The sequence below is a fragment of the Sinohyriopsis cumingii genome, chromosome 7, assembly GCF_028554795.1.
Source record: "Sinohyriopsis cumingii isolate HCF-2022 chromosome 7, ASM2855479v2, whole genome shotgun sequence".
Classification (NCBI taxonomy): domain Eukaryota; kingdom Metazoa; phylum Mollusca; class Bivalvia; order Unionida; family Unionidae; genus Sinohyriopsis; species Sinohyriopsis cumingii.
Window position 1 is genome coordinate 5,334,974 of NC_142967.1, and position 27,385 is coordinate 5,362,358.

Genomic DNA, 27,385 nt, shown 5'->3' on the forward strand with positions numbered 1-27,385 from the left:
TACTGTATGTATCAATACTGTATGTATCGATACTGTGTTTATCATTATTGTATGTGTCGATAATGCATGCATGCAGGACATTATCACTGAAATGATTAGTTATCCTGTAACCTGCTAGCTAAAACTAGCAGATTATGCAAAGGCAATACTGACCTTCGTATTATCGTATCAATTATCATATCAATTTGTAAATAAGCTGTGTCAAAGTATTGTTGGAATATTATATACTATATTAAAAACATTGCAAAGCATCCATCCTTTTTTACCGGCTCAGTTTGTGTGCCCCATGAATGTGCACACTATGCAAGACCACTAATAACAATCAGCGTTTATGTTCGCTGTGTTCGGGTTGGGTAGTGATGGTGGTGGATGCATAGAACAAACGAAAAGTAAACGAATATTAATGTAAATAAAAATAGTTTGTATTCTGCAGTAAACGATATATAAAATGTGGCACAAAAATAGCATGAATCCGATCTTGCTTCCCCAAACGGCAGTAGCAGTATTTATATCATTTCCTCCAACTATGTAAACACATCCACTCAGTAAAATGTTAAAACACTAAGTGAGACAACATTAAATTTGTAATTTAAGTAATTATTTTCACCAATAAATTTATTCGATGAACAGATTTTTATATCAGTATACAAATTCCGAAATTACCTGCACAGCAGCCTTTTATCGTATTAGATACCGCAAACTACAGTGTCCGCCGCAATACTGTTGTTAGAAAGATCAAAGTTGACATAGAGCTCGTGCTTATCAGTACTTAGGAAAAAGTTCAAAGGGCCAGTCTTGGGTTTCATACCCAAAACATTTTAGAATTTGAAGCCTAATGTGACAACAATAACAATGATGAAGCAAAGAAAGTGTTCTCATCTATTCCATTTTATGTGTTGGTGAAACAAAAATCAAATATTAGTAGAGAATTATTGTTTAGTGTGAAATACATTGATATAAAAATCAATCTTGACAGAAAATACTCTTATACATTCCCTATCTGAAAGGCCGTTCTATCAAATATTATTTATACTGTTGAGACAATATGCAATATTAACGAAATAGTTTTTATGTAATGAGCTAAATATCACATACACATTATATATTAATATCGTTAATTAAGGCATAATATTAACATTTCTTTTGTACGTCCATTTTGCACAACGTTGTTAAATTAATCATTTGCTAAAAATATCCAAACTTTAAAGACTAGTTACGGAAATATTTGAATTATTTGCACATAAAATTATTGTTGTTACTGAATATCACAGATTACGTTGGATTTACGCATAACACATTATGAAGGTGCACGAACCCATCTAAATCCGCTTGAAACACATATGAACCACGGTTACTTAAAGTACATCCCATTCAGAGGTCATAACATGTGATTATTCGCTCCATCGTGTTTATTATGACCATCCTTCAATTCACTATGATTTGATGTAGAATTAGTCAAGAGGTGAAGTGATGTGGAAGTCGAGTGGTTGAGATCAGAATAATGAGCTGTTTGACTGGGTACCACGTCGTCTTCATACTCGCTAATACCTCGACACAGCTTACACGAAAGAATCCGTTTGAACGCCAGCTTGTAATGTCTATTGAAAGTGTAATACAAAATCGGGTTAAGCATTGAATTAATATATCCTAGCCATAAGGCTATAGTCCACGGTGTATACGGGATTTTGTACCCTATTAAAGGGTCAATTATATTCATCACAAAGAATGGCAACCAGCAAATAAAAAAACAACCCATGATGATGCCGACAGTTTTGGCAGCTTTTGTCTCGTGTTTTAACTTTCCTTTACGATGATGTTTATGGGCGGATATTTCTAGTGAACGAATCTGATGGGCTTGTTTCCGGGCTGCCATGAATATCTTTACATTGCATATACATATAAAAACTGTTGGAATGTAAAACGCAATGAGAGAACAGACCATGGCGTATGGTATATTAACTACGAAGGCGCAATGGTGTTCGTCCGCGTATAAACAGTCAACGTATTTTTCTATACCGATCAGATTCCATTTGTTAAGGATAGGCACAAACGATATAAACATGGGTACTATCCAACAGAAGGCGAGCATCCCAGCAACTACTTTATTTGACAGTCTTTCATGAAGAAAAGGTCGGCAGATAGCCAAGTATCTGTCTATTGCCAGGCATGAGAGATTGAAGATGGATGTTGTTGTGAACATAACATCAAAACTCGTTGTGACAAGGCAGAATAAATGGCCGAGGTACCACTCTTTATTGTTCATCTGCAGGTAGATTCCAAAAGGCATCACAAATATGGCTACTAGCATATCGGCAGCTGCAAGAGAAACGACAAAGACATTAGTAACCGTTTTCAATCGTTTGTGCGTCAACACCGCCAAAATTACAAGGCCGTTCCCCAAAATAGTTAATACCGGGAAGAGACAAAGAATGATGCCTATTAAGTAACGCTGCCATTCACCATACATAGGTGGAGGCCCTGATGCTGTCGCCCATACCTCTGCACATTTGTTGTTCACAAGGTCGGTTCCAGAACTAACAAGTTGGGATGTAGTGTTGTCCAGAACGTCCAAAGTATAATTATGAAGAAATGACATTTCGGCCACAACCAAACCAATCGTATGTCCCCATGAAGCAGCAAGGAACACAAATGAACCTATATACATATATCAGTATTGACTGTTTTTTTTATCGTGGCTTGTATCAGTAATTGTCATTGTATCCAGTTTGAGAACAAGGAATCATAAAATATGTTCGCTTCGTCTTCTCTTTACACAATTAGAAATATGTTTTTAGCTGTATCACACAAATTATGTCAGTCAACTTATTTATCCGTGTCATCCAGAGTTGAAATCTCCTCCTGGAAAGCAGTGAGAGTCTTGAATACTCCTTTTCTGTGTCTAGCCACTGAGTTTCACGACAATGTTGTTATTCTGAAACGAAAACACATAACGTGAGCTAGGCGGAAACTTTACTAAAGTATTATTCAATAAACCTATTATAATTGCCACTAATTGGAACTGACGCAAACTGCATAGTACGGATTGACTAAGTCATAGTACGTGCCGGTAAGCATATCTGTGGCGAAGTCAAGCGTATCAGACCTTGATACAACTATAAAGAAACAGCTGGGTGAGAATTTTGACAAACTACTACTACTAACAACATTGATGTTGCTGTAACGACAACCAGAAATTACGTTGCTGCTGATACACCAGTACTACTATTATATAAGTTTTGGTGATAATATTTAACTGAAATAAAAACAAAATGGAATTGGAGTCAAGTATGAATAAGCGGTCTGTTATACAGACCCAACCCTCGCCGATGATAATCCTATTAATATATTCATTTTATCTGACTGTTTGTCAAAAGACTGCATTAAGACAAAGTACGCAAATTATTAATCGGAAAATCAATTATACCACCTAGTATGATTCAAATCGTTTTTATCTGAGACAGGCGAGGTCCTAAAATATGTGTATGTGTTGTGTGTGTGTGTGTGTGTGTGATTTGGATTATTAACGTAGCTTTAACAATTGTTCAGTCATATCGCTACGATATCTGCATTGTGGCAGTTTATAGTGATGTCTAGCATATAGCATAATGTCCCACCCAGTCACATTATCCTGACACCAGGCCAACCAGTCCTAACACTAACCTCCTAATGCTGAGAGCTGCCAAGAGAGGCGGCTGTTAGTACCATTTTATAAGTCTTTGGTATAACTCGGCCGGGAATCGAACCCACGACCTCCCGCATCCATGTATATCATTTTTATTATGGGGGTATTTTCAATTTTTTAATTTTCGTTTCGTGATTTCAGCTGCTATCGAGTCAAATGGCTACGTCAGCTTTATTATTAAGACACACTTTCTGAATAATGAAAATGTTAAAAAATAAAAAAGGACATTTCCTGGTGTTACTCGTATTAAGCCCTTGTACTGTGAGAGTGTTGATAATGTCGATGTGACTAAAAGGATTTGTTATGGCCTAGATATCGTTATCGAAGACGTATTCTTGTACAAATAATCCAAAATAAAAACAAAACAAAACCAAAACGAAAAAAATCCTCCGCTTTAGGCCGTAAGCAAATGAAACAAATTTAGCAATAAATGAACTAATTCTATTTATTTACTTTTTCATAAAGCAAAACTTGTTATTTAATTCAGGGGGCTGTCAGATGAGTGAATTTGTATCCAATCTTTGATGGTCTGCAAGACGAAATTTGCACTTAAAACCGGACTGTACAACGCTTATGGCAGCATTATTTGGTGCCCCTATTATCTTGGAATGTGAGTCTTGCGCTTTATTACATTACTGTATATATGTACTTATATCAAATGACTGCTATATTATATTGATAATTAACCCATTTCGTATTGAAAGTATATTAAACATGTATGATAACACATGAGGACATCATTGTCTTCATTGTTGTCATTTTAGGAATAATTTAATGCCGTAGGCATGCTAAACGTCTTCAATGTATTTTCACGACACAGTTTTGCTGTTTTCAGAGATGACGTTATTACGTCATATTAGGAATAGTTCAATACCCGCGGCATGCTAAATTCTTTCAACGTAATTTCACCATACAATTTTGTGATTTTATTTACTAATTAAAAAAATCGTTTACGCCAGGCGATGAACACATTCTCATATTCTAATGAAATTTATGAAACTAGTTGAAAATATCTTGTGCACCCCAAGGTTTGCAAAAGATACATACTAACTTACTCCTTTCATAAATTTCGTTCGTATTAGGGTAATGTCCTCTATTAATGCTTCACGGCACTTCAAAATCGAATTAACGAGACATTTGTTTTGCACAGAATATCCTTAAAACGATATTTATATACATCATATCCATAAATAATTTTAAAAATGTTGGTAATGAAAATCACCAATTATAGTTTGAACTCAGCACTAAAGCACTGATACAGAAAATACAAGTGTAATATGCGAAAAGGAACTCGCATAATGCAATATAAAGAAAACAAGTCATAAATTTACGGACCAACTAACCGCTACTATCCATAAAATTCCTGAGATTTCGAAAATTATTTTCTCGATGAGAGATATATTTTCCTTCCATGAAGACGATATCCTTCATTTATTAAATAAAGTTAAGTAAATATTTATTGACTAGATAAAGTTGTATAGGGAACTCTTTAATTTAAAAAAAAACCTTTAAGATAAGATCATATATAGATTTAGCAAGCACCACGGGGTTTTATTTTCTTAGTAACAATATCAGTTTCTACAGAAACTTTATTTTGTGGACTTCACAATATTTATAAGGAACCATAAAATAGGAGTGCACAATAATTTACGACATTTCTAAAGACCTGTTATTAAATTCTATTCTTTACAGCAAATCTTTTATCGAGTTATTCAATAATAGAATGTCTGGGGAAAAATCCCTGAAAACGTCATAACACCCCAGCCCCACCTCAAAAAAAAGTATTACTATCCATCCATGAGCTAGCTAACTTACAGTCGGGTACCCTGTCATATGATCTATTCATACGTAGTTCGATTGACTGAAGTATGGGTGAAAAATGGTCACGATACTAGACTACCAAATATAAAGTCGCACAACAACGGCTTGAAAGTGGCAGTTGAAACTTAAATACGGTTAACTGTATAGGCGGAATTATGGAATGGCAGATTTCCTGTGTTTCCAATAGATATTCATGATATGCATTTTATGGTAAATTTTACATTCTCTGAATCAATCACCGTTTGTTCAGTTTGGATGATGAATAAAGAATTCTCGACTGCAGACATTGAAGCGGAAGTATTCAAATCGATATGTCGGAAAAATGACATCATAGAATGAAAATGAGAAACAGCCTTTCTGAAAGTGATATATTACTAAGTTTTTATGTAAGTGCCCTCACGCCTGCTTAATTGATGATGAACAAGGAAAAATCAATCGGGTTTAAGTGACTCCATGCTAGTTATAATTGATGAAACAAGACTTGCATTGTAAACCCATATATTGTATAAATACATTTTAGAAGGCACAACATGGAAGTGGCATGAGGGTGGAGTGGAGAACTCTAGGTAGAGTAGCGGCTGAATTGCTCACTTTTCATCGGTGTCACAGTTCGTCTCTTTGTAGAGTTGACTAAAGTGGCGCAATTTTGTTATCAGTAAAGGGAAATAACTCTGTAACTACATATCTTATCCATGAAACCTTATCAAAGGGCCCTGACGAGAGAGAGAGAGAAAGGGGGGGGGGGTGCGGGAGGAGTGGCTGAATCAAGTTTTGGGGCAATATCATGTGTGTATTGATAATAATAACCCAAATAATCATGCAGCAAGATACATGCGGGGGAATTCTGTATAAATACACTACCCTCGCATGTAATAATGGTTTGCTTAGAAAGTTCTCAAAGTAACTTCAATTTTATTCATAGTATATAACCCAATGATCCCTCAATCCTATTCCATACACTCAATGTTGAGTTTCCAGTTCTCTATTAAATACGAAAAATTCAGCACCATACCGTTGCTATTTTAATCTGCAAATTCACTTAAATCACATAATTTACGTGCGAACCGTTATTATTCTATTTTAGTGAACACTTGTAATAAAGCTCCCAGACATTAAGGAAATATGTCGTTATCAATGAATAATATTTGACTGCACAGCCAAGCCTTTCCCCTGCCAATGCTTATTCTGCATGCTTATCAATAAACTACATACTTTAACTACATATTTCTGTTCTGCAAATTTATATAAAATTATAAATTGATACAATCTGAAATAAAAAGCAAGATAGACATTTTATGTTGTGAAATTTCTTTCATCATGTTATTCAGCCCGTGGTAGAATGGGCTACTTCCGTCTGGTGGATTCTAATTGAAAGGATTTGTGACCGCAACGGCGAAAATAAAGCTAAATTCGCCGGATTGGAATAATGACATGGTCGTCCAAGAGTTGTGCTTTGGTACGTCACTGTCTTTTGAATGTATACGTTTAGTTTTTCAGTCTCCTTGCGATTGTGAAGCGATAAAATACGCGTGAGAAAAGTCTAATCGAAAGGAGGGTTGTGGTCACGCTTGCACTCCTTGTGTTCATTTATATTACCGATAAGGTGATTTCATGTTGTCAGAGATTTCGCCGTACTTTATTGATAAAACGTCAGACTCGTGTGATATTTGATACCAGATATTGTCAACTGTCCGGTTCTGTTTTTTTTCTTCTTTTCTTGCTTCTTACCTTATCTCTAACCCTTACTAAAACAAGAGTAGTGTAAGAGCAGGCAGTTATGGGCTTGGTACTGTGAGCAACACTGGTTTTTAGTTTTTGTGAAGATTTTAGCCTCATTTTACATAACGTTGTAGGACCCTTACTTTGTGTTTGTGTGACCTTTCAACCCGAATGTAACATTTTGTGGCAGCGGTACGGATTCCTATAATTCTGTGTGAATTAGTTGTTCATTGCCAAGTGCAAAGTGTGTACCACCGTAGCGAGTGTACACGTTAAACCAGAAACTCGTAGATAAGAAAAGCTAGTCCAGTGGCTGTGAAAACAGTGATATAACTTACAATACGTACATATAGCTTGCTGGTGATCTCGAAGTTGAGGGAGCAACGGTTGATTCGGGACGACCAGGAAGAAAAGCGGCAGTACATAATTTGATGGAAGTTACAGATACTGAGATTCCTGAGTACAATGAGGAACGTAACCTTGAGCACATGCAACCACCCAGGTAAACAAAGCGAAAACCTGATGCAAAGAAAATGAAAGAGAATTGAAGTTAAGGCAGCAGGAGTTTGAATGGGAAATGGAAAGAGAGAAATTAGGATTAGAAATGACGCGTTTGGAAATTGAGTTAGAAAGAGTAAAACATCAAGAAAATGCGACGGAAAAAACACATCTTCAGTGCCATTTAAAGTAAAGCTACATGCATATTGCTTTAAATGATCATTCCTTGGCTCTCCACACAACATTGTGCGCTAGACTAAACGAACTGGGACTACATTCATCACTACCTAAATGTAAACAGAAGCGAAAAAAGAAACGTTGTTTCAAAGCTGGCCAGCGTAGAACAGGAAGAAGAATTCCAGTTACCTTCCTTATTTCGGCTCAACAATTTTTTAACAAAATTCGACCGTTAATTTAGATAATCTAATTCAAATCCCTATTAATTCGTCCACCTTTGTGTCAATTATCTAAGAGATACCTCTGCGTATTGCATTATTCAATGCCCAGTCAGTAGGACCACCGGAAAAGCGTACAGAAATAGTTAATATTGACGTCTTTTTCCTGACAGAAACATGGCTAAAAACATCAGGCGATGAGCCCAAGTGTGCGGATCTAACACCCACTGCTTACTCCATCAAGTCTTTCGCCCGTAACTCTCGCGGAGGTGGAATTGCTGTCATCACAAAGAACTCCATGATCAAACGTCTTAACCACGCCACAACATTCAATTTCGACCATGCATCGTTTGAAATAGCCCAAACCACACTCACGCTGGAGCAAAGGTGAGTCCATTTTTTCTGCTTATACCGCCCTCATCCTAGTAGAAAAAACAAGCTGGCTGAATCGCTCTTTTTGGAGCAGTTTGCAAATCTCCTGGAGTATGGAAATTCGATAGGTGGCAACCTGATTATTCTTGGAGATTTCGACTTTTCTTTGACTGTCCCGGAAAAGCAAACACATCAAAACTCATACATTCCATTGTTTTCCACCTCAAACAGTCAGTTAACCAACCCACACATAAACATGGTCACATTTGAGACTGGATTCTTCATAGACCTGATGATAACATTCTACGGTCCTCCCTGGTATCCCATGACCTTGCATCAGATCACCTCTGCATTATATGCCATCTTGACGTATCAGTCAATAACCCTCCAACTTTAAAAGCTGCTAAGAGAAACCTTCGTATGATAAATATAACTAAACTAATGCACGACATCCAAGCAAACCTAACAACTTGCTTACCTCCTACCGCAGAACAACTCGATAACTGCCTGCGTTCATTGCTCGACAAACATGCCCCAGCTACCAAGTGCAGAATATTAATTCAAAAGTGTTCTCCATGGTATAGCAGTGTTAGGGACCAGCTTCGCACTGCTAAAAGAGACCGCCGTAAAGCTGAGAGGCTTTGGCTTTCCACCAGACTCACTATTCATAAGCAAATCTAAGAAGCCTCTAAGAAGAATGTCACAAATATAGTCCATACAGCGAAATCAGCCCACTACACTACTAAGATCATGGAAAGTTCCAGCTGCAAAGAGCTCTTCGAGATTACTAACAAGCTAATGTCAAGGAACAAATCTACAAAACTTCCAACTACCTTCTCTCCAGTCGACCTTCCGGACATGTTTGCAAATTTCTTCCGTGACAAAGTACAAACCATTAGAGATAAGCTTGACACCACAATTTCAATTGACTCGTCGTCACCATACAGTTGGGATACAGAATTTGAGCGGCAACCATTAGCAGCATTTTAACCTGTCTCTATGGATTTCGTACGTACAATCGTGATGAAGAGTGCACCAAAGTCATGTGAACTTGATCCAATTCCAACATCACTGCTGCTTGAGTGCTTAGATCCAGTATAGCCTTCACTACCTGATGTTATTAATACCTCTCTCTCTCTCTCATTCCCATTATTTTTCAAAACTGCCATTGTAAAGCCTCTGCTGAAGAAACCAACACTAAACCAGAACGATTTAAAGAACTACCACACAGTTTCTAATCTCCCATTCATACCAAAAATCTTAGAAAAGGTTGTTCTATCCCAGCTTGTATCTCATCTGAATTCACACAGTCCCTTTAGCAATGTACAATCTGCATATCGTCCTTGCCACAGTACTGAAACTACTCTTCTAAAAGTAGTTAATGACATTCTCTCTGCGTTGGACAGTGGAAAGATTATAGTCCTCACCCTCCTTGATTTGTCTGCAGCATTTGACACAATAGACCATGATATATTACTTCACCGTCTCCGGAATGTATTTGGCATTCATGATACAGCCTTACTGTGGTTCAAGTCCTATTTGGTCAACAGGACACAAATTGTGTCTGCAAATGGAATACACTCCAGCCCAGTTGATATATGTTGTGGTGTTCCACAGGGGTCTGCTCTTGAACCTGTTCTCATCATTTTATACACTCAGTCGCTCTCAAGTGTCGTAAATCATCATGCAGTGTCTCACCAATTGTACGCTGATGACACCCAAATATACAAATCTAGCCACCCAACTGAAGTTGATTCTACCGTCCAAGGTGTAGAGAGGTGCATTTCTGATGTGAAATCATGGATGACATGTAACATGCTGCAAATGAATGATGATAAAACTGATGCCATTCTGATCATAACACCAAGACTTTCTCATTCACATCCTTTACCTCAAACAATAAATATCAGTAGCACCAACATTAAATTCACACAACCAGTACGAAACCTAGGTGTTACTGTGGACAGTACTCTCACATTGCACCAACATGTCATGAACATATGTACGGCTGCATATCTTGAGCTGACACGTACCTGCTCAATTCTCAAATATCTTTCAGTTGATGCCACTAAAACACTTGTGTGTTCATTAGTACTTTCAAGACTGGACTATTGTAAATCAATTATGTCTGGTTCATCTCAATATCTGCTCCAGAAACTTCAAAAAGTTCAAAACACAGCTGCTCGGATCATACTTAGAGTACCACGATCAGAGCACACGTCCCCGCCGCTCTGTACCTACACTGGCTATCTATTCGACCCAGAATCAAACACAAAATTTGTTCTCTGTGCTACGTTTCACTGTCGGACTCTAGTCCAACATACCTATCCCACCTCACCCACGTGTACACACCAGCAAGATAATTACGCTTCTCTTCTGACAATCGTATACTCATTATTCACACTATGAAAACAAAGTCATATAGACAGCGTTCTTTTGCATACCAGGGTCCAGCAACGTGGAATGAATTGCCAACTGAACTTAGACACAAAGACACAGTGATCCCATTCAAGAGTGCTCTCAAAACTCACTTATTTTTACTGCAAGAACAAACTTAAAGACCTAATAATGTTTCCTACCTTAAATATTCTCAGCATGTTATTTTTTTCTTCTAATTTCATGGTGTTTTTTTGTAATCATATCATTATATGTTTTTTATCTTATAGGTGTTGTCTAATGTTGTGAAGCGCTTAGAGCTTCTAAAGATTAGGCGCTATACAAAGTCCTCATTATTATTATTATTATTATTATTATTATTATTATATGACCATGAATGAGGAGAAGACATTGTAACTTTCCTAGCAGAGGTTGAATCAATTACAAAAGATGCTAAGTGGTCTGACGAATTGAAAGTATTAAACCTTGAGAGGTGATGCTGGATATTTTGCAACTCAAGCTTGTGTCGATTACCTGGAACTCAGGAAAGGACTGACTGATCGCTTTGGAAAGAGACTGCGTGGGTGAGCATGAAGAAAGAAAGCAAAGCAGCGAGACTTATCTTGGTCTGATGGCCAGGATTGATCAGCATATAAAGCGTTTCTTGGAGGATCGGGACGCAATTGTATGTCTTCGTGAGGAATTTTTCTTGAAAGCCTTGCTACATTGGATTAGAATGAACAATGACTCAATGCAGTTCTAGAGGCTGTGGAAGAGTATATCCCCACCAATGTAAAACAGCAAAGGCAGAAGAATAGATTTCGTCAGAATCTAAATATGAACAGTAACAAGACTAATATTCAGAACTTACAGCAGCAAGCGAAACTAACATCGACGAATGACCAGTCCAAACATAAGAATAGGCAGTGTTATCGATGCAAGCAATGGGGGCATATTGCAATATATTGTCCAACAGATGACATGAAACATCGTGGCAATCCAGCAACTTGTTTTGTCAAGCCAACAATAGGTGAAAGGACTGTTTCGGAAACTGGATGTGAAAATTGGCGCGAGATCATGTTTGTGAAGAACACTGGCTCCGATATGACCTTGATAAGAGAAGATCTCATTGACGAGAGTTGCAAGGTAGAGGGGCACAAAGTTAAATTATACAGAGCAGTGGTTCAGCCATTTACCGCACAGTTGACAGTGTTAAATATGGAGACTACGAATTATAAGGGACCAGCGAAGAAGGTCTTGTTTCAAATTTAGCAGCTGAAGCCCTATTGTGGATGGATATACTTAGCAAGAAAGGGTCATTTGTTGTTACGAGGTCGATGGTAAAACGAATAGACGATGAGAGGACTGTGGAGAATACTGACCAATGTGAGGAAGAGGATAATAATGAAATTGTCAACAACAGCATCGAGACAGAAGATACTGATCAATGTGATGACATTGAAGTGAACAAACTTTCAGCAATGAATGCGGACATGTTGTCCAAACTACAGGTTGCGGATATTTCACTGCAAAGAATTAGAGAAAAGCCATTTGGTACTCGTGAAGAGGCTGAGGAGGAGCCAATCACATTCTTCTGGGAGAATGATATTTTGCGGCGGAAATGGCAATATGGTGATGATTCGCGTGGAGGGGTGCAAATTGTTGCACCTTCAAGATTACGAAAACTGCTAATCGAGCTGGCACACGATTGACACCTTGCAGGTCACTTGGGTTTGGAGAAAACAAAAGAGAGGATTCTCCATTCGTTCTTTTGGCTGGAATGTTTTCCCTTATAAAACTATATTGTACATTGTGTCATGAATGTCAGATGACAGCAAAACGGACTGCAGGTGAGAAAGCACCAATGGTTTTCCCACCGGAGATAACGGAACCATTTTCAAAAATTGCAATGGATATTGTAGGACCGTTATTTAGAACGAAGTCTGGACACAAATACATTCTGACGGTGGTTGATGATGCAGCGAGGTATCCCGAAGCCTTTCCTTTGCAGGATATGGAGACAACGAGTGTAGCTAGAATACTGATTGAGCTTTTTAACGATTTGGTTTTTCAAGGGTCATATCAACAAAGGGATCACCTTACTGAAAAAGTTGTATGAGCTAGTGGGTGTCCGTGGAGTTACAACAACGTCTTATCACCCACAAGTGAATGGAAAGGTAGAACGTTTAAAAGGGACGTTGAAGTCAATGTTGTGGAAGTTCTGTACAGACAACAAGAATGAATGGAATGAGATGTTACCATTTTTGTTCTTTGCATACCGCGAAGTCCCGCATGAGGAAACTGGATTTGCACCCTTTGAAATGTTGTATGGTTGGCCAGTTTTGGGGCCAATGTAGATTTTACAAGTCTTGTTTACGGGAGAGGAGGATGAAAGGAAGTCAACTGTGGTACATGTTGTGAAAATGCGTGAGAAGTTGGCTGACATCGGGGATCTTGTCAAAGATAATATGTTGGGTCGCCATAAGAAAATCATGTCACTGATGGGGATGAAGTCCTTATTCTCATCCGATCAAGTTCGTCCAAGATGAAGGCACAATGGCGGGGACCTTATCGTGTGGTCCGAAAGGTAAGCGATGCTAACCACCAGGTATCTGTACCCCGTAGGCGCGGTACGGTAACTTTTCATGTAAACTTACTGCGTGGATACAATCTCTTCTGCTGGCGACGCAGGCAGACGAGAACGATGTTGTGGATATTGATTTTCCTCCAAGAGCAGGTGAAGGTGATGCTGGTGTTAAGCTGGGGGGGGGGGGGGTCAACTTGTCGAAGGAGCAACGAGAGGATATTATAAATCTTTGCAACAAATTTCATGATGCCCTAACAACAAGGCTTGGTCGAACAAACATCTTAACTCACAGTATCAAGACAACTTCAGAGACACCGATTAAACAACGGCCATATAGAATGCCTTTCGCCCAACGGAAAGATGTGAAAGCAATATTGGACGAAATGCTGGAGCAAGACCTCATTCGGCCCTCAATCAGTCCATGGAGTTAGCATTGTGTATTAGTTGAAAAGAAAGATGGAACTCTTCGGCTATGTTTAGATTATCGCAAGTTTAGTATCACCTAATTCGACTCGTATCCAGTCCCACGAATGGACGATCTATTTGAGAAGTTTGGTTATGGAAGTTACTTGAGTCAGATAGATCTAACTAACGGTTACTGGCATGTTTCTCTAGCTGAAGAATCGAGGCAAAGGTCTGTATTTGTGACTCCGTTTGGGCTCTGTGAATTTAACGTCATACCCTTCGGTATGAAAACGGCACCCGCCAGTTTCGCCCGACTCATCGACTTACTGGTGTCCGGACTACATAAAGTCTCAGCATATTTCGACAACTTCATTGTGTCAAGCGAAACTTGATCAGAACTTATAGAACATCTGCGTGCCTTGCTGCAACGTATACGGGAAGACCTTACAATAAAGCCGTCAAGGTGCGAGTTTGGAGCAGCTGAGATCAAATGCCTCGGGCATAAGTTTTGAGTTCGAAAAATTGAAACAGACGACAATAAAATTAAAGCAATGAGTGAGTTTGCATTACCCACAACGAGAAAGGGAATACGCTCATTTCTTGGAATGGTTGGATACTACAGACAATTCATTAAGAGCGTTGCCGAAATAGCAGTACCATTAACCTCCATGACACAGAAGGGAAGAAAAAAAAATACTTGTATGGACAGATGTCGCCGCCCGATCCTTTAAAATGTCGAAATATGCTCTTACTAAGACCCCAATACTTATTACACCGGATTTGATCAGGGAATTTATCGTGCAGACGGTGAAGAACATACGGTGGCCTATCTAAGCCGGAATCTTCTTCCGCGAGAGCAGAAATATACAGCTATCGATAACGAATGTCTTGTGATCGTGTAGGCAATTAATTCATTAAGGTATTACCTGTCATGGACAACATTTGAAATCGTGACTGACCACAACCCATTGACATAGCTAAATCATTTGCAAAGCAAGAATCAGCGTTTACTTAGATGGTGTTTGGCACTCAAGTCTTACAACTTCATTATAAAGCACAGGAGCGACAAACAACATGGGAATGCAGATGGATTATTACGTATGTAACTGAAGTATGCCGAAATTAAACGACAAAAGATACTTGCGTGCTTAGTACACTTCAAAGGCACTGAGAAACCTAGTGGAATAGCTCAAGATTCCTGGATTTTTCGAACTTCAGTGTGCTCTTTTTTTGAACAATAAGGAATTTATTCGGATATAGACATATAAATGGTAACCAATATGTTGAATTTGCCCTATTCTGGATGAACACTGATGGAATTCAAGACTGTTTTTTTACAGAGGTGAATAGCAGTGACTCTAAGCTTTATGCATTTTAGTAGTAACGTGAGCTTTATGCAAATTGTATCGTTTTACTGATGTACCAAGCCAGCAAATTATTTTTTACAACAGATTATTGTATCGAAAACATAAAGTTTTCTCTTAAGAAGGGATTTGTTATAAGTATGATTTCACGCTCACTGCCTATATCAAATTCTAGAAGAGTCTAATTGTTAGCAGTGACAGTTGGCCAGAACATTAATTAATCTCAGCATCATGGCTATTTGATACCATAGACTGTCAACAGGTCGGTTCTGTTGTTTATCTTCCCTTATCTCTAACCCTTACTAAAACAAAAGCAGAGTATTAGATTAGTCAGTTATGGACTTGGTACTGTAAGCAACACTGGTTTTTAGTGTTTGTGAAGATTTTAGCTTTATTTTACATACCGTTGTAGGATCCTTACTCTGTGTTTGTATGTCCTTTGAACCCGAATTATAAATATAAATATATATATATATATATATATATATATATATATATATATATATATATATATATATATATAGATAAATAGATAGATCGTGATTACTGCCCTTAAACTGTCCTTTTATATGTGTATAATTATTATAGCTATATTAGGCTATGTATAAGGCAGTTTAAGCACACACACACACACACACACACACACAGAGGCATGTGATTTTATCCACGGCAACCAGCAGGACCTTTGCATGTATGTATGTATGTATGTAATATGTATGTCTGTATGTATGTATGTATGTATGTATGTATGTATGTATGTATGCATGCGTGCGTGTATGCATGTATGCATGGATGTACGTATGTATGTATGTATGGATGGATGGATGGATGGATGGATGTATGTATGTGTGTGTGTGTGTATAAGTGTGCGTGCGAGCGTGCGTGGATGCGTGCTTGCGTTAGAAACAGTTGCTAAAGTTTGAAAGAATACTCATATTTCCTATTAAACTGAATTGTTCAATTATTACTTTTAACCAAACAAATGTTGACTTTGTTTTAGCACAGACTTCTTCAATAGACAATGTTAGTGTAGAAATAGGACACTTAACTTATAAACACTGTAGGCATTAATATTATTATCGAACACTTGTTCTAAAGTCAGGTTTCAATTCGCAAACTAATTTGCCACATATCACTATACAAATATTCTGTTTTCTATAATTGAAGTCAAGATACACTAATAATGTTTGATCATACTGTTCAAGACGGGAAGGGTTATGTTTGGCGAAAAGGACATCCATATTCCGAAAAGGAGTCATTAAGTAAATGTAAATGCTGGAGTAATCGTTACTCTTTCTCTTACTATTTCCTACTGTTTATTACTAGTTTACTTCAAACTTCATGCAAACATTAGTTTAATTCATTGTTAAAGGTAAAAAGCAATAATCATTTTCAGTGCTGATGCACATTAAGTTGTGTTGATAACTGGAACATTGGCAAGCGAAATGAAGAAATTACAATTAATAGTTTCTTATTATTCGGTACCTCGATTAGTAAAACCATGAACTTTAGAAGTATACGTTCTTTCTTTATGTCATGTTAATTCCTAAGTGTTGAAAATGTAACAACAAAAATAAAAACTCGTAATGCGAAATGGAAGTTTGTTGTACGAAATGGAATCTTGGCTGTCAAAGTGAAAACTGTGTGCGAAATTAAATCATAAAATAAGTAATGCATTTAATCGTTATTTGAAACTATGTATATTATGTCACTAATAAATTTAAATACAGTAACCAGAATAATAAAACTAATTACAGGCAATTATATGTGATATCCCTCAACACGAAGTCTGGACTCGTTACGCTATTCTAAATTATATAACAGCTAGGATTTTAGTTTATAATGGAAGTAATGATGTATTATGAATCAAAATATTCGGTAAAGGCAACACAATGTTTTTAATTAAAAAAAATGTACAATGTACTTAGTTATTTGCTATGCATGCTCGACTTTTGGCACGCGCATGTGTGTGTGTGTGTGTTTTTTTTTCATCGACGCTAAAACTGTTCCTCAGCCCCAGATATACGTCAGCTTTTTACAGCACTGTATCAGACTTAATCCCCATACCATGAAACTCATCAAGAAATCTAAAACCGAAGAACTTTTTGGTGTACACGCAGTGGCAGTGAAATATTTGAAATTAGAGATGAGCGATATCACAGGTAAAACCGGTTTACCGCGGTATATGTTTGCAGTGGTATGTACCACGGTACTTTTTCACTGTATCGATAAGTCGGTAGTTTTCGGCAATGTGGAATTACGGAAATTCCCAGGAATATCATTACGTTTTCAACAATATTGTTTTCATTTCAAATTAGTTCAAAAAATTATCTGTTCTTTTACAAAACGGTTGTATATGTCGCAAATAATTGTTGAATATCACAAATATAAATATATGTATGACTTTTTAATCACATATTTGACACATGTCACGTATGCCAACGTGGTGGCCAAATGGAACGTTGTGAAACATAATCAGACCAAAATCCAACTTGTGGAACAAATTTCTAATTAAAAGAAAGAAAAACAAATTGCATGCAATGTTTTAGTTGAGTACAAGCGTATGTGAATGTGTTAAGTATATGAATTCCTTTGTAAGACTGCGAATCATCGTACGATTTTCCGGATCTCACATGTTTTCTGTCTGAACTTTACGTAATTTTTTCAAAGTCACATAATTTTTTTCTGCTTTGTTGACTAAGTGTGTTTTATATTTGCTGGTCATCTCTTTGTGACTGTATCATATTCAAGCGTCCGTATCTATTATATCAAGATAGGAAGTGTTGATATAGAAGCCCAAAATGTACAAGCTGTACGCTTGTAAAATTGTAGGCTTCAATATCAGCACTTCCTATTTTTACCAATAGGCTCTCCAATGTCAGCACGATGTCATTCACATTATCAGCTACAGTGTAAACTTAATCATCCCACTTTAATTACAGCTTTTAGACTGTAGCTTGTACAAAAGTTAACATACACAAAACAAATTCATCTACTATATGGTACTGGTCGTTTTATTTATTTTATTGTTTTGAGGGAAAATTTTCTTTTGTCTCGTATAATTAATATTATTTTCAAATAATAGCATGGATATAATATGGTTATGTTGTTATAAATGAGAGCAAGATATTTTGCCATCTATTGACAGACGGAAAATAAACAGAAAAGTGTCAGTCTCCTGCCCCTGCACGTTGAATTGTTGATAAATTATATAATTACAGTATATCATGGTACGTCTCGTGTTACGTTCGGAAATACCGCGGTACAAAATTTTTGTTGTTCCTGCTCTACTTAAAATAGTGGCGTAATCTAACAAATGCCCACTTATTTTGCCCGCAAGAAAACATTGCATAATTAAACAAAGTTACTTTTTTTTTTATTGGACTCAATAGTTTGCTATTATAATTATCTTAATATTTCCAGGGAAAGCAATAAGCAATTGAAAACATTGTTACGTCGAAACTGAAAATGCGCTCTTAATGGGACCAAACAATACAGGTGTGCTGCTTTTGAGAAACGGTATCTGGTTTCGTACAAGGCGATAAGTACTTGCACAGACATGATTCCGTTTAACATTCTGAAAATTCATTTTAAAATTCACAGTTTCTCCGACTGACTAGCTTAAGAAATCAGAAACTATCAATCTGTATTGCTTCATTTGAAGATGTTAGTTTTGTGTTATTTAACAGGATATTTTCAACATAAATCAACATGTTATATGTGTACATGTTGTATTATGTATACATGTACAAATGATATTAATCTCCCGCAGTGAGCGCCTTGTTTTGAAAGTTCGATATTTTGTGAGATACAGCGAATTCGTTAATTTCAAGTAAAGCGAAACTGGCCCAATCTTAAAAAAATACGAGAATATAGTTATTGTTAATTGTTTAATGACAATCAGTACCTATAGTATAAACCAGGGGTGAACAACCGTTTTAGGCAAAGGGCCAGATTGCATTTGCTAAGACCACTCGAGGGCCGCAAACACTAATTTCTTTAATATAATTACTGTTCATGGGCCAGATTTCTGTGTTGTTTTAATTTGCCCTGAGGACCGGACAGAACACGTTCGCGGACCCTGGCCTCTACATCCCTGGTATAAACGATGTTCTTTGTAGTCTATAAATTCCATATTCTTGAAATGGTCCTTAGCACACACAACAACAAAACAGCAGAACTCTGCATGCATGTAAAGTGCATTGTTATTGTATTGCATCAAATCTCAAACTGAATGGCTTGATAATTTATAGGCATGTGGCAAGACTGGACTCAGTCATTCAACTAGTTACGACTTTAATGCCTGCGATTACTTTGATTTTCTGGTCGTAAATTAAACACTTTACATTTTCCCTCTACTCGCGTTATATGAATGGTTTGAACGGAAATGGTTAGCGTACCGGGCTCATGATTAGTGCGTTACGGGTTTGAATCCTCTCCAGATCAGTCCAGGTCGGTTTTCGGAGTATGTTTCTAGACATGGCTTATAATTGTTACTCCCTAGGCATGACATAGATTTTAATGTGCAGAAATGCGACTAATTATCCATAATTTAAACACATTAAGCTTTCGAAAGTTATGGCAAACCTAAATAAATAAAACAATACCAGCCAGCGACTTGACCTTCAGAAAATAGGATGACCTTAGTTTTCAGAGTCTAACAATGGGCAAGAGAATTGTGTAAACATTTAAACCAATAGCTAGGTTCTATATTTCTAACATTTTTCAGAAAGAAGCTAACAATGAGCACAATGGCACTGAAGGTGAGAACTTCTTGGATTCCGAGCAGCATCGCTGCGTGTCTCCATAGTGAGGAGAGATATGACAAAATAGTTTATGTTCTCCAAGACACTTTAGTCTTCGAAACTGGCAGCCACCATTCGCTGAAACAGATCATATTTGGCCACAGATGAATGCATTTGTGTTGTAATCAAAACGGTCTGGTTCTAGAAAGCTCTACACATTTCCAATCAGATGCAAGAATCGATAGCTCTTAATGTCCGAAACATGGTTTAATGTGAATGAAACGCGACAGGTTGCCTTGGAGAATGACGTCTATAATTGATTAATTGTCACAAACGATTTATTTTACTGCTATGCAATTTGTACGCTCAATTCTTGTTTTGAACAACATACCTAATTAAGCATGCGTTCTTTGATCGATGAAATTGCTCAAGTTTCAAACTGAAAACAAAACTGTCAGTACTATGTAAGATGGCGTATATTTGATCTTAATGTGAAATTTCAATACAATGCGAGTTGGCTTATATAGGAAAATAGTTTATCGTTTACCGAACGTAAATCATCATTTCTATAATATAATATTATTTAATATAATAATATAATATAATATTATAATATAATATAATATAATATAATATAATATAATATAATATAATATAATATATTATATTATTATATGCCCATATTTTCCCCGTTAACTTTACATTGACAGAATCGTTCAATATTCCCCGATACTGAACGCGCGCGACAATACACATATAGCATTATCGTGAATAAAGGAACTACTTTGTTTTGTAAATAAACAATGGATTCAGACGCCAGCACTTTTGATTTGTAAACAAATCATGTACACTTGCGTAAGAGGCTCTTTACGTTGTGGTTGTTTATTTGTTTCTGAATGAACTAAAACATGTTTCGTGGACTGCAAAAAAACCCAGCTGTCTTGACATTTTGCGTTGATACAATGTTACGGATTTAGGCTAGCTACCTTGTATAAATGACGGATTAGGTCCTTACAAATAACAAGGCATATACTGTTTTCTTTAGCTGGTGATAAGAATGGCAAAATAAAACATAATTACAGTTTTACATCCTGAATTTCCTCAAAATGTTTTTTCTTAATTCTGCAAATCGGAATTACATGAGTCATGTCATAGGTTTTCAATCTGGATTACACATTTCGAAAGTGTGCTGTAATTTCGATGATAAGTGCAACTGCATCCTCCTTATTGTACTCAAAATGAAATACACATTAAATTCCATAGCGTCTTTTTGAAATTTGCAATTGAAAGACTTCATATTTTCCCCACGTTATGATTTCAAACATTCAGTGACAGCAACAAGAACACATTTGCAGACGTAAACACGCTTCTCCCGCGCCACTTCAATCCGATGTATTTCATGTATAATTTGCACAGATGAATCCAGTCCAAAATCACAAACTTTCGTCGAATCGAAACAAAACACCAAAATATATTCACTCCAGATCAAATGGAAAAGTCGTTGCAATGCCCAGTCATTCACAATATGATTGCAAATTTCAATTTTAACTAGACACGCAATTTTCTTTCGAAAGTTATGTCGACCGCGCGACTAAGTTCAAATTTATCTGGGCGGAGCTATGTGCGTATTAATAATGACGTCATTTTGTAATGTCAAATCTGCGCTTGTGTATTTAGTTTGGAATACGGCATTCATTCATTTACGTTGTTTCTTGTAGTGTATTTTGTTTACATAATTAAACCTTAGGTTGAATGAAAAAAATGAGCATATAATAAAAAGGTTACTGCATTTGTATGGGAAAATATGAACTCGTTTTGTCGGAAGGATATACTGCACTCACAAGTTCGTGCAGTATTCATTCCGAAAAACTCGTTCCTATTTTCCCATACAAATGCAGTAACCTATAAATAAAATATAATATAATATAATATAATATAATATAATATAATATAATATCCCGTAAAGAAACAATCATGGTAACAATATTGCTCGTCTAGGTTTCTTGAAACAATATGAAGAATATAAACAAATTTTCCAAATAATTTTGTTTAAATTTTCAATCGTTTTATTTTCATCTTAAGAGATCAAAATAATGTCAAACCTTACTTTTGGTTAATGTTCTTAGCTAAATGTATAACTCAAATAATGATAACTCATCAACGCATGACATCATAGTCAGTGGCGTACATCAAGAAAATCAAATGATATCATACACCCAGTTTAATTCAATTAAATAACATGCATTGCTTCCAAGGTATATGCATAATTTCAGAGAACGTAGAATAGAGGTTATAATGCTGAATAATGTTACACTGTGTGTGTGTATATATATATATATATATATATATATATATATATATATATATATATATATATATATATATATATATATATATATATATATATATATGTGTGTGTGTGTGTGTGTGTGTGTGTGTGTGTGTGTGCATGGCCATACATAGTGCAGCACGTCTGTTGTGAAATTTTCAGTTTCGTAGGTGCGTAGTTTTGCACGTTGTTAAGCTCTTCAATTTCAGAGGCAAGTTAAATCTGCGAGTAGTCAACAATTCTATAATGCTTAAATAGAATGTGATCAGTTTCGAAATCCACAAGAACTTTGTGCTAACATGTTAATAAATGGAGTGATCCTTAAAATGATAATTATCCAACTTCGGACCATCTCTTGCGTTTTCATTCGCCAAAGTGAGTCACGTAATATCTGGTATAATCATGTCAGTAGGAAAATTACCAGGTCAACGTGGCGTATTTAATGGCGTCATTTTGTCATAAAGTCGTTCAACATTTCCCGGTTATGCCTACACCTACGAATGATAGGAAAAAATGTGCAATTCATGCTGTCATCCGCGGAATAGATTCGCTGCACAGTTTGTTAGTGATATGGTATAAAATGGTACCGAAATGTTAACAACCCATATAACTAAGTGTACCTACTCGTAGATTTAATAAGAAAGTACCGCTTGGTTCGCATGGACACACTGCATATTATTTATCTCTCTCCATTGTCCTATACTCAGTATATCAAAAGTGCAAGAAATAAAATGTCTGTTTTAAATTACATTCAATATTTAGTCTCTTAAACCTGAAGTAAACAAATTTAAGTAAACTCTTTTATAACATAAACAGTTACAGATTTAGATTTCACGGTTGCATAAATTCCCATTGGCAATCGACGTAAAATATATTCAATAAAAGTCTCTAGGTAGAATATATTTACCTTAGAATATCTTTATATAATATACAATAACATAATATATTTACCTTACAATACGTTTAGTGATCCTGACATACGATCTTCTAATTGTCTGTGTTAACTCTTTCAGAAATGTCTTTGTGTTTGTTAACCCCTTTGCGTCATCATTAAAAAAATTAAAGTCGTACAATGTCGTCATTTGTTATTTGAATGTTAGATAAACAGCCTAAAGTTGACCTGAATTTATTAGTTGTATTCTATAATCACCACTGTACTAAAAATGAATCGTGTTTTGTCACACAAAACCCTACCATCGAACCGGTCTCATGCCTCAGCAGGTCTGCTGTTTGCAGACAGAATAGGACACGCAAATTAGTGGTAAAATGCGTCGTTTGTGACAATCAATTGTAGGCGCTCTTTTGTAGAATACCAAAGTAAATGTATGTTTCAGCTCTTCAACAACGACAATTTAATGCAAACCATATTATTATTATTACTACTACTACGTTTTTGTTTCATTTAAAGGTACGTAGGCTGCCTTGGAAAAAGGAACCGTAACGTGGATATTGTCGCCAACGATGGATTTAAATGTAATACAATTAGCCAGCTCAGCTTTGATTAAACAGAAGATTAAATTACGGATGCAACTTTGTTTAACAGAATTTCTCAAAATTCTAAATTTAGGACGAAAAGTCAGTTTGAACATAGAACTTCTCTTTCAAAGTAATACATGTAAAGTCGAAAACGTAACTGCTTTTAGAAGTTTGTCCGCTTGATCGTGAAAAGATAACTGACCATGATTCATTTACCGTATACTGTTAAGCTTGAGCCATATTCGTAATGCTAGTTAATTTGATTTTAGTCATAAAAGAACTAATTGTGAACATAAATATAATTGTATATCTGAACATGTAAATATTGTACTTCTAACTTTCGAAAGTTAAAAACAGGAAATAGTTCTAATATGATAATATATAAGTTTGTATTCAAATATCAAATCTCAGTGCAGATAGTTTCTAACATAATTTATTTTAGCTAACTTCAGTACAACTCGGCCAATGATAATCCCACGGCATTTTCCTTTTCAAACCATCCTTCCTGTCATTAGATAGTGGATGTATTTTATAAATATTTTCCATTTTCAAAACAAATTTAACAGGTTCACCAACTGCTGCACGTCATTTTAAAACTTGAATTGGAGGATTTGTTGCCAAAGTGGCATTTTGGCGGGTTTCGTAGAAATTGACGCAATTTCATTAAAACTACGTTCTTCTGGTTACATTTAATTCCAACAGGATACTTTATTCACCACTGATTTTATTTCATCAATATTTAATTATTACATTTACAGAGAATAAAAGAATGTATGTGTGTATGCGTGTATGTAAAGTGATGAACGGCACATCAACACAGTCCTGGACATATAATAAAATGCAAAAGAAATGTAGCAAAATGGTAAAGGCAACGTCCTTTGGAAAATCACTAGAAAGAAAAGGTCATCCAAGCAAATGTTAACATTCACATGAAAGACGTTGCAGAAGATTCCCAGAAAAGATTACAAAAAGAACACAAAGAGAAACATGGGCTAAATCCCCCAAACACAAGGTCAAAACTAATCTACAAAAGCTGCGCCCTTTTAAAATTCTATAATCCAAAAAATATTGGAACGTGGCTTGCATTAGTCGCCTAATACGAAATGATTTGAGGGAGGGGTCCTATACACCAAATCAGAGCCAACAAGAGCATGGATGATCATATAGGTATGCTCATTGCAAATGAATTTCAAGTATTGAGTTTAATTTCTATCTCCAGCGAAGCTTAGCGATTAAATAATTGCAGTATTTTAAAGTTTTTATTAAAAATCATTGGAAACGGGTTTATAAAACTCATTGGAAACGGGTTTGTTAAACATCATTGGAAATGAGGTTGTTAAAGATCATTGGAAATGGGTTTGTTAAAGATCATTGGAAAAGAGCACAAATATAGTAAGATTATACCTATTACTGATATAAATCCAAGATCTCGAATAGGTAATGATTTAATATAGAATTATGAAATGTGTTTAATAATTTCCAGTTTTTGCCAGCAAAAAAAAAACTTGAAATTATGCAAAGAGTTTGATTTATTTAATAGTACATCACTACACATTTGAAATCCTATTCATAAAAAATGTAATATTAAATCATTACACATTTGAAATTTTTATCCAAATTTTTGTATTGTACTGGAAGGAGTTTGGATAGAAATATGAACATAATATTTGCTACATTTCATTACATTCTGGCTCAGATATTGCACTTTTCTTTTCATGCATGTAACAAATAGTCAAGACACGAGCTGAATCAATAATGCACTTTTCGATAACCAGAATCATTTAAAAGTATATTTGTTCACAAATTATAACTCAGATAGCAACTGTCCTTCTAAGTCAATAGAACATTTGACACGGACATTATCATTTTTCAACACTGGATCTCCAATTTAAATTCCAATGCGATGTCACAAAGCCCGTTCGGACCAGGACAGCCGAATAAGTTCATACGCCATATACATGGAGTTTCATGAGACTTTACGTTTCCTCCGAAGAGTGTACCGATTCCACTGTGGACTTTCGCCACATATGCAGTATTGCATACGGCAGAAAGAAAACAAAAACACAACAGCATTCCAGATATTCATGTGCATGCATAATTATCAGATGCAAAACTTTTACTAAGTCTTCACTACACGGTAAAATCGTTACTCTGTGTGATAGTGAATCTAGATTTAATGTTTTTTAACTGGGAAAATGTTATGATTGGATAGCTATGTATCAGTGGGAGACTGGCATTTGTCGACATTATGTTCCTAAGAAAGGTAAGTTTATTTGCTCCTATTTAGGTTGACATTTAAACCATGCATTTCATAAAAATTGGGTGTAATGTACTTGTGTTAATGTTTTACATCCAGAGACTTTCGTGTAGGATAAATTGGCCATATTCCGGCAAAAGAAACAACTACTGTGCGGTTCTGTGATAGTCGACCGTATTTTTTCCTAATGTCCGTTTGGCATTTGCTTGGAAAGACGGTCACAATGTTATTGATAGTAATAGTAAATTCAAAAGTTCCAGAGGGCGGGGTAAGGAAGATTCCCACGGTATAAGTCAATAAATAATGAGAATTCTGGGCAAGGATTTCATGGTCTTATTCGGAACAAACAGATTCAAAGAAAGTGATATGTTAACGTGTTGATATATCACAAATATTAAACTGCAAGCACTGTGTGTAGAGTATTCTAATTATGTGATATGTATATGTTATTAACTGAGTCTTGAAAAATATTGGACTCGAGTTCATGTGGCGCAGGATGCCCGAGCCTGCGAGTACGTTACACGCCATGTGAATAAGGGCCAAAACATTTTTAATATTAAGTCAATAACCTTTATATTAAATACTAAATTACAGGCATATTAAACATTCCTTTATAGGCATAACACAGCTGAAACAAAACAAAATATTTCAAGTTTTATTTACCATTTTACACGTCGTATAATTAATGAAACGTGAATACCTCGCAGTAGTACAGATTAGGTCACTGCTATTGGGGCCGCACGTACATGGGACGATTCTCGTTCAACGCTTAACGAGTTTAGTTTATTGAAGAGGCTGGAATGTCGTCAATGTCGTTCAGCTCATGTAGCATAACGAAATGAAAAACGATATCAGGGAAAAATTGCGTTATACATCAAGGAAAATTGGATATACCATTACGAAGAACAAAAACGAGCCAGAAAAATTCAGTCCAGTGTTCCAATATACTTGGGATAGTCTCATTGCTGATGTCATGATGGAGGGTAAATCTAAAAGCGCAGTGTGCTCCCTGATTGTTGCCAGGGTATTGTAATCCATTGGGTCTTGTATAAAATATTTCAGAAAAGTAGCTTGCGTTACATTAATTCTCATTGAACGATACAGCAATGCCGTTCAGACTGGACAAAGTACGTTATTTACGTGAAAGAGAAGTTGTTGACTTATACAGTGTAACAAAGGTGAGTTTGACTCTCTCTCTCTCTCTCTCTCTCTCTCTCTCACACACACACACACACACACACACACAGCCTAACGATCACTAGCCATGAGTTTTCAATATTTTTATGAATCATACTTATTTCGTATATTTTTCCTTGCAATATCAATCTTGAGATATATTCAGATTTTCTTTGACTTAAT

At 36.1% G+C, this 27,385-nt stretch overlaps 1 protein-coding gene across 4 annotated transcripts in view; it reads right to left on the reverse strand.

Moving 5' to 3' along the window:
• Positions 1-400: 400 nt before the first annotated feature.
• Positions 401-27,385, reverse strand: part of LOC149794671 (5-hydroxytryptamine receptor 4-like) — a 75,685-nt gene continuing 48,700 nt past the window's right edge. For 3 of the 4 annotated variants that reach the window (XM_089964279.1, XM_089964278.1, XM_089964277.1), the window contains one exon: positions 401-2,932. In XM_089964279.1, the coding sequence (XP_089820405.1) occupies positions 1,379-2,665 (1,287 nt within the window). In that variant the 5' untranslated portion in view covers positions 2,666-2,932 and the 3' untranslated portion in view covers positions 401-1,378. The remainder of the gene's footprint in view (positions 2,933-27,385) is intronic. The other variant, XM_089964280.1, reaches the window with a different exon arrangement.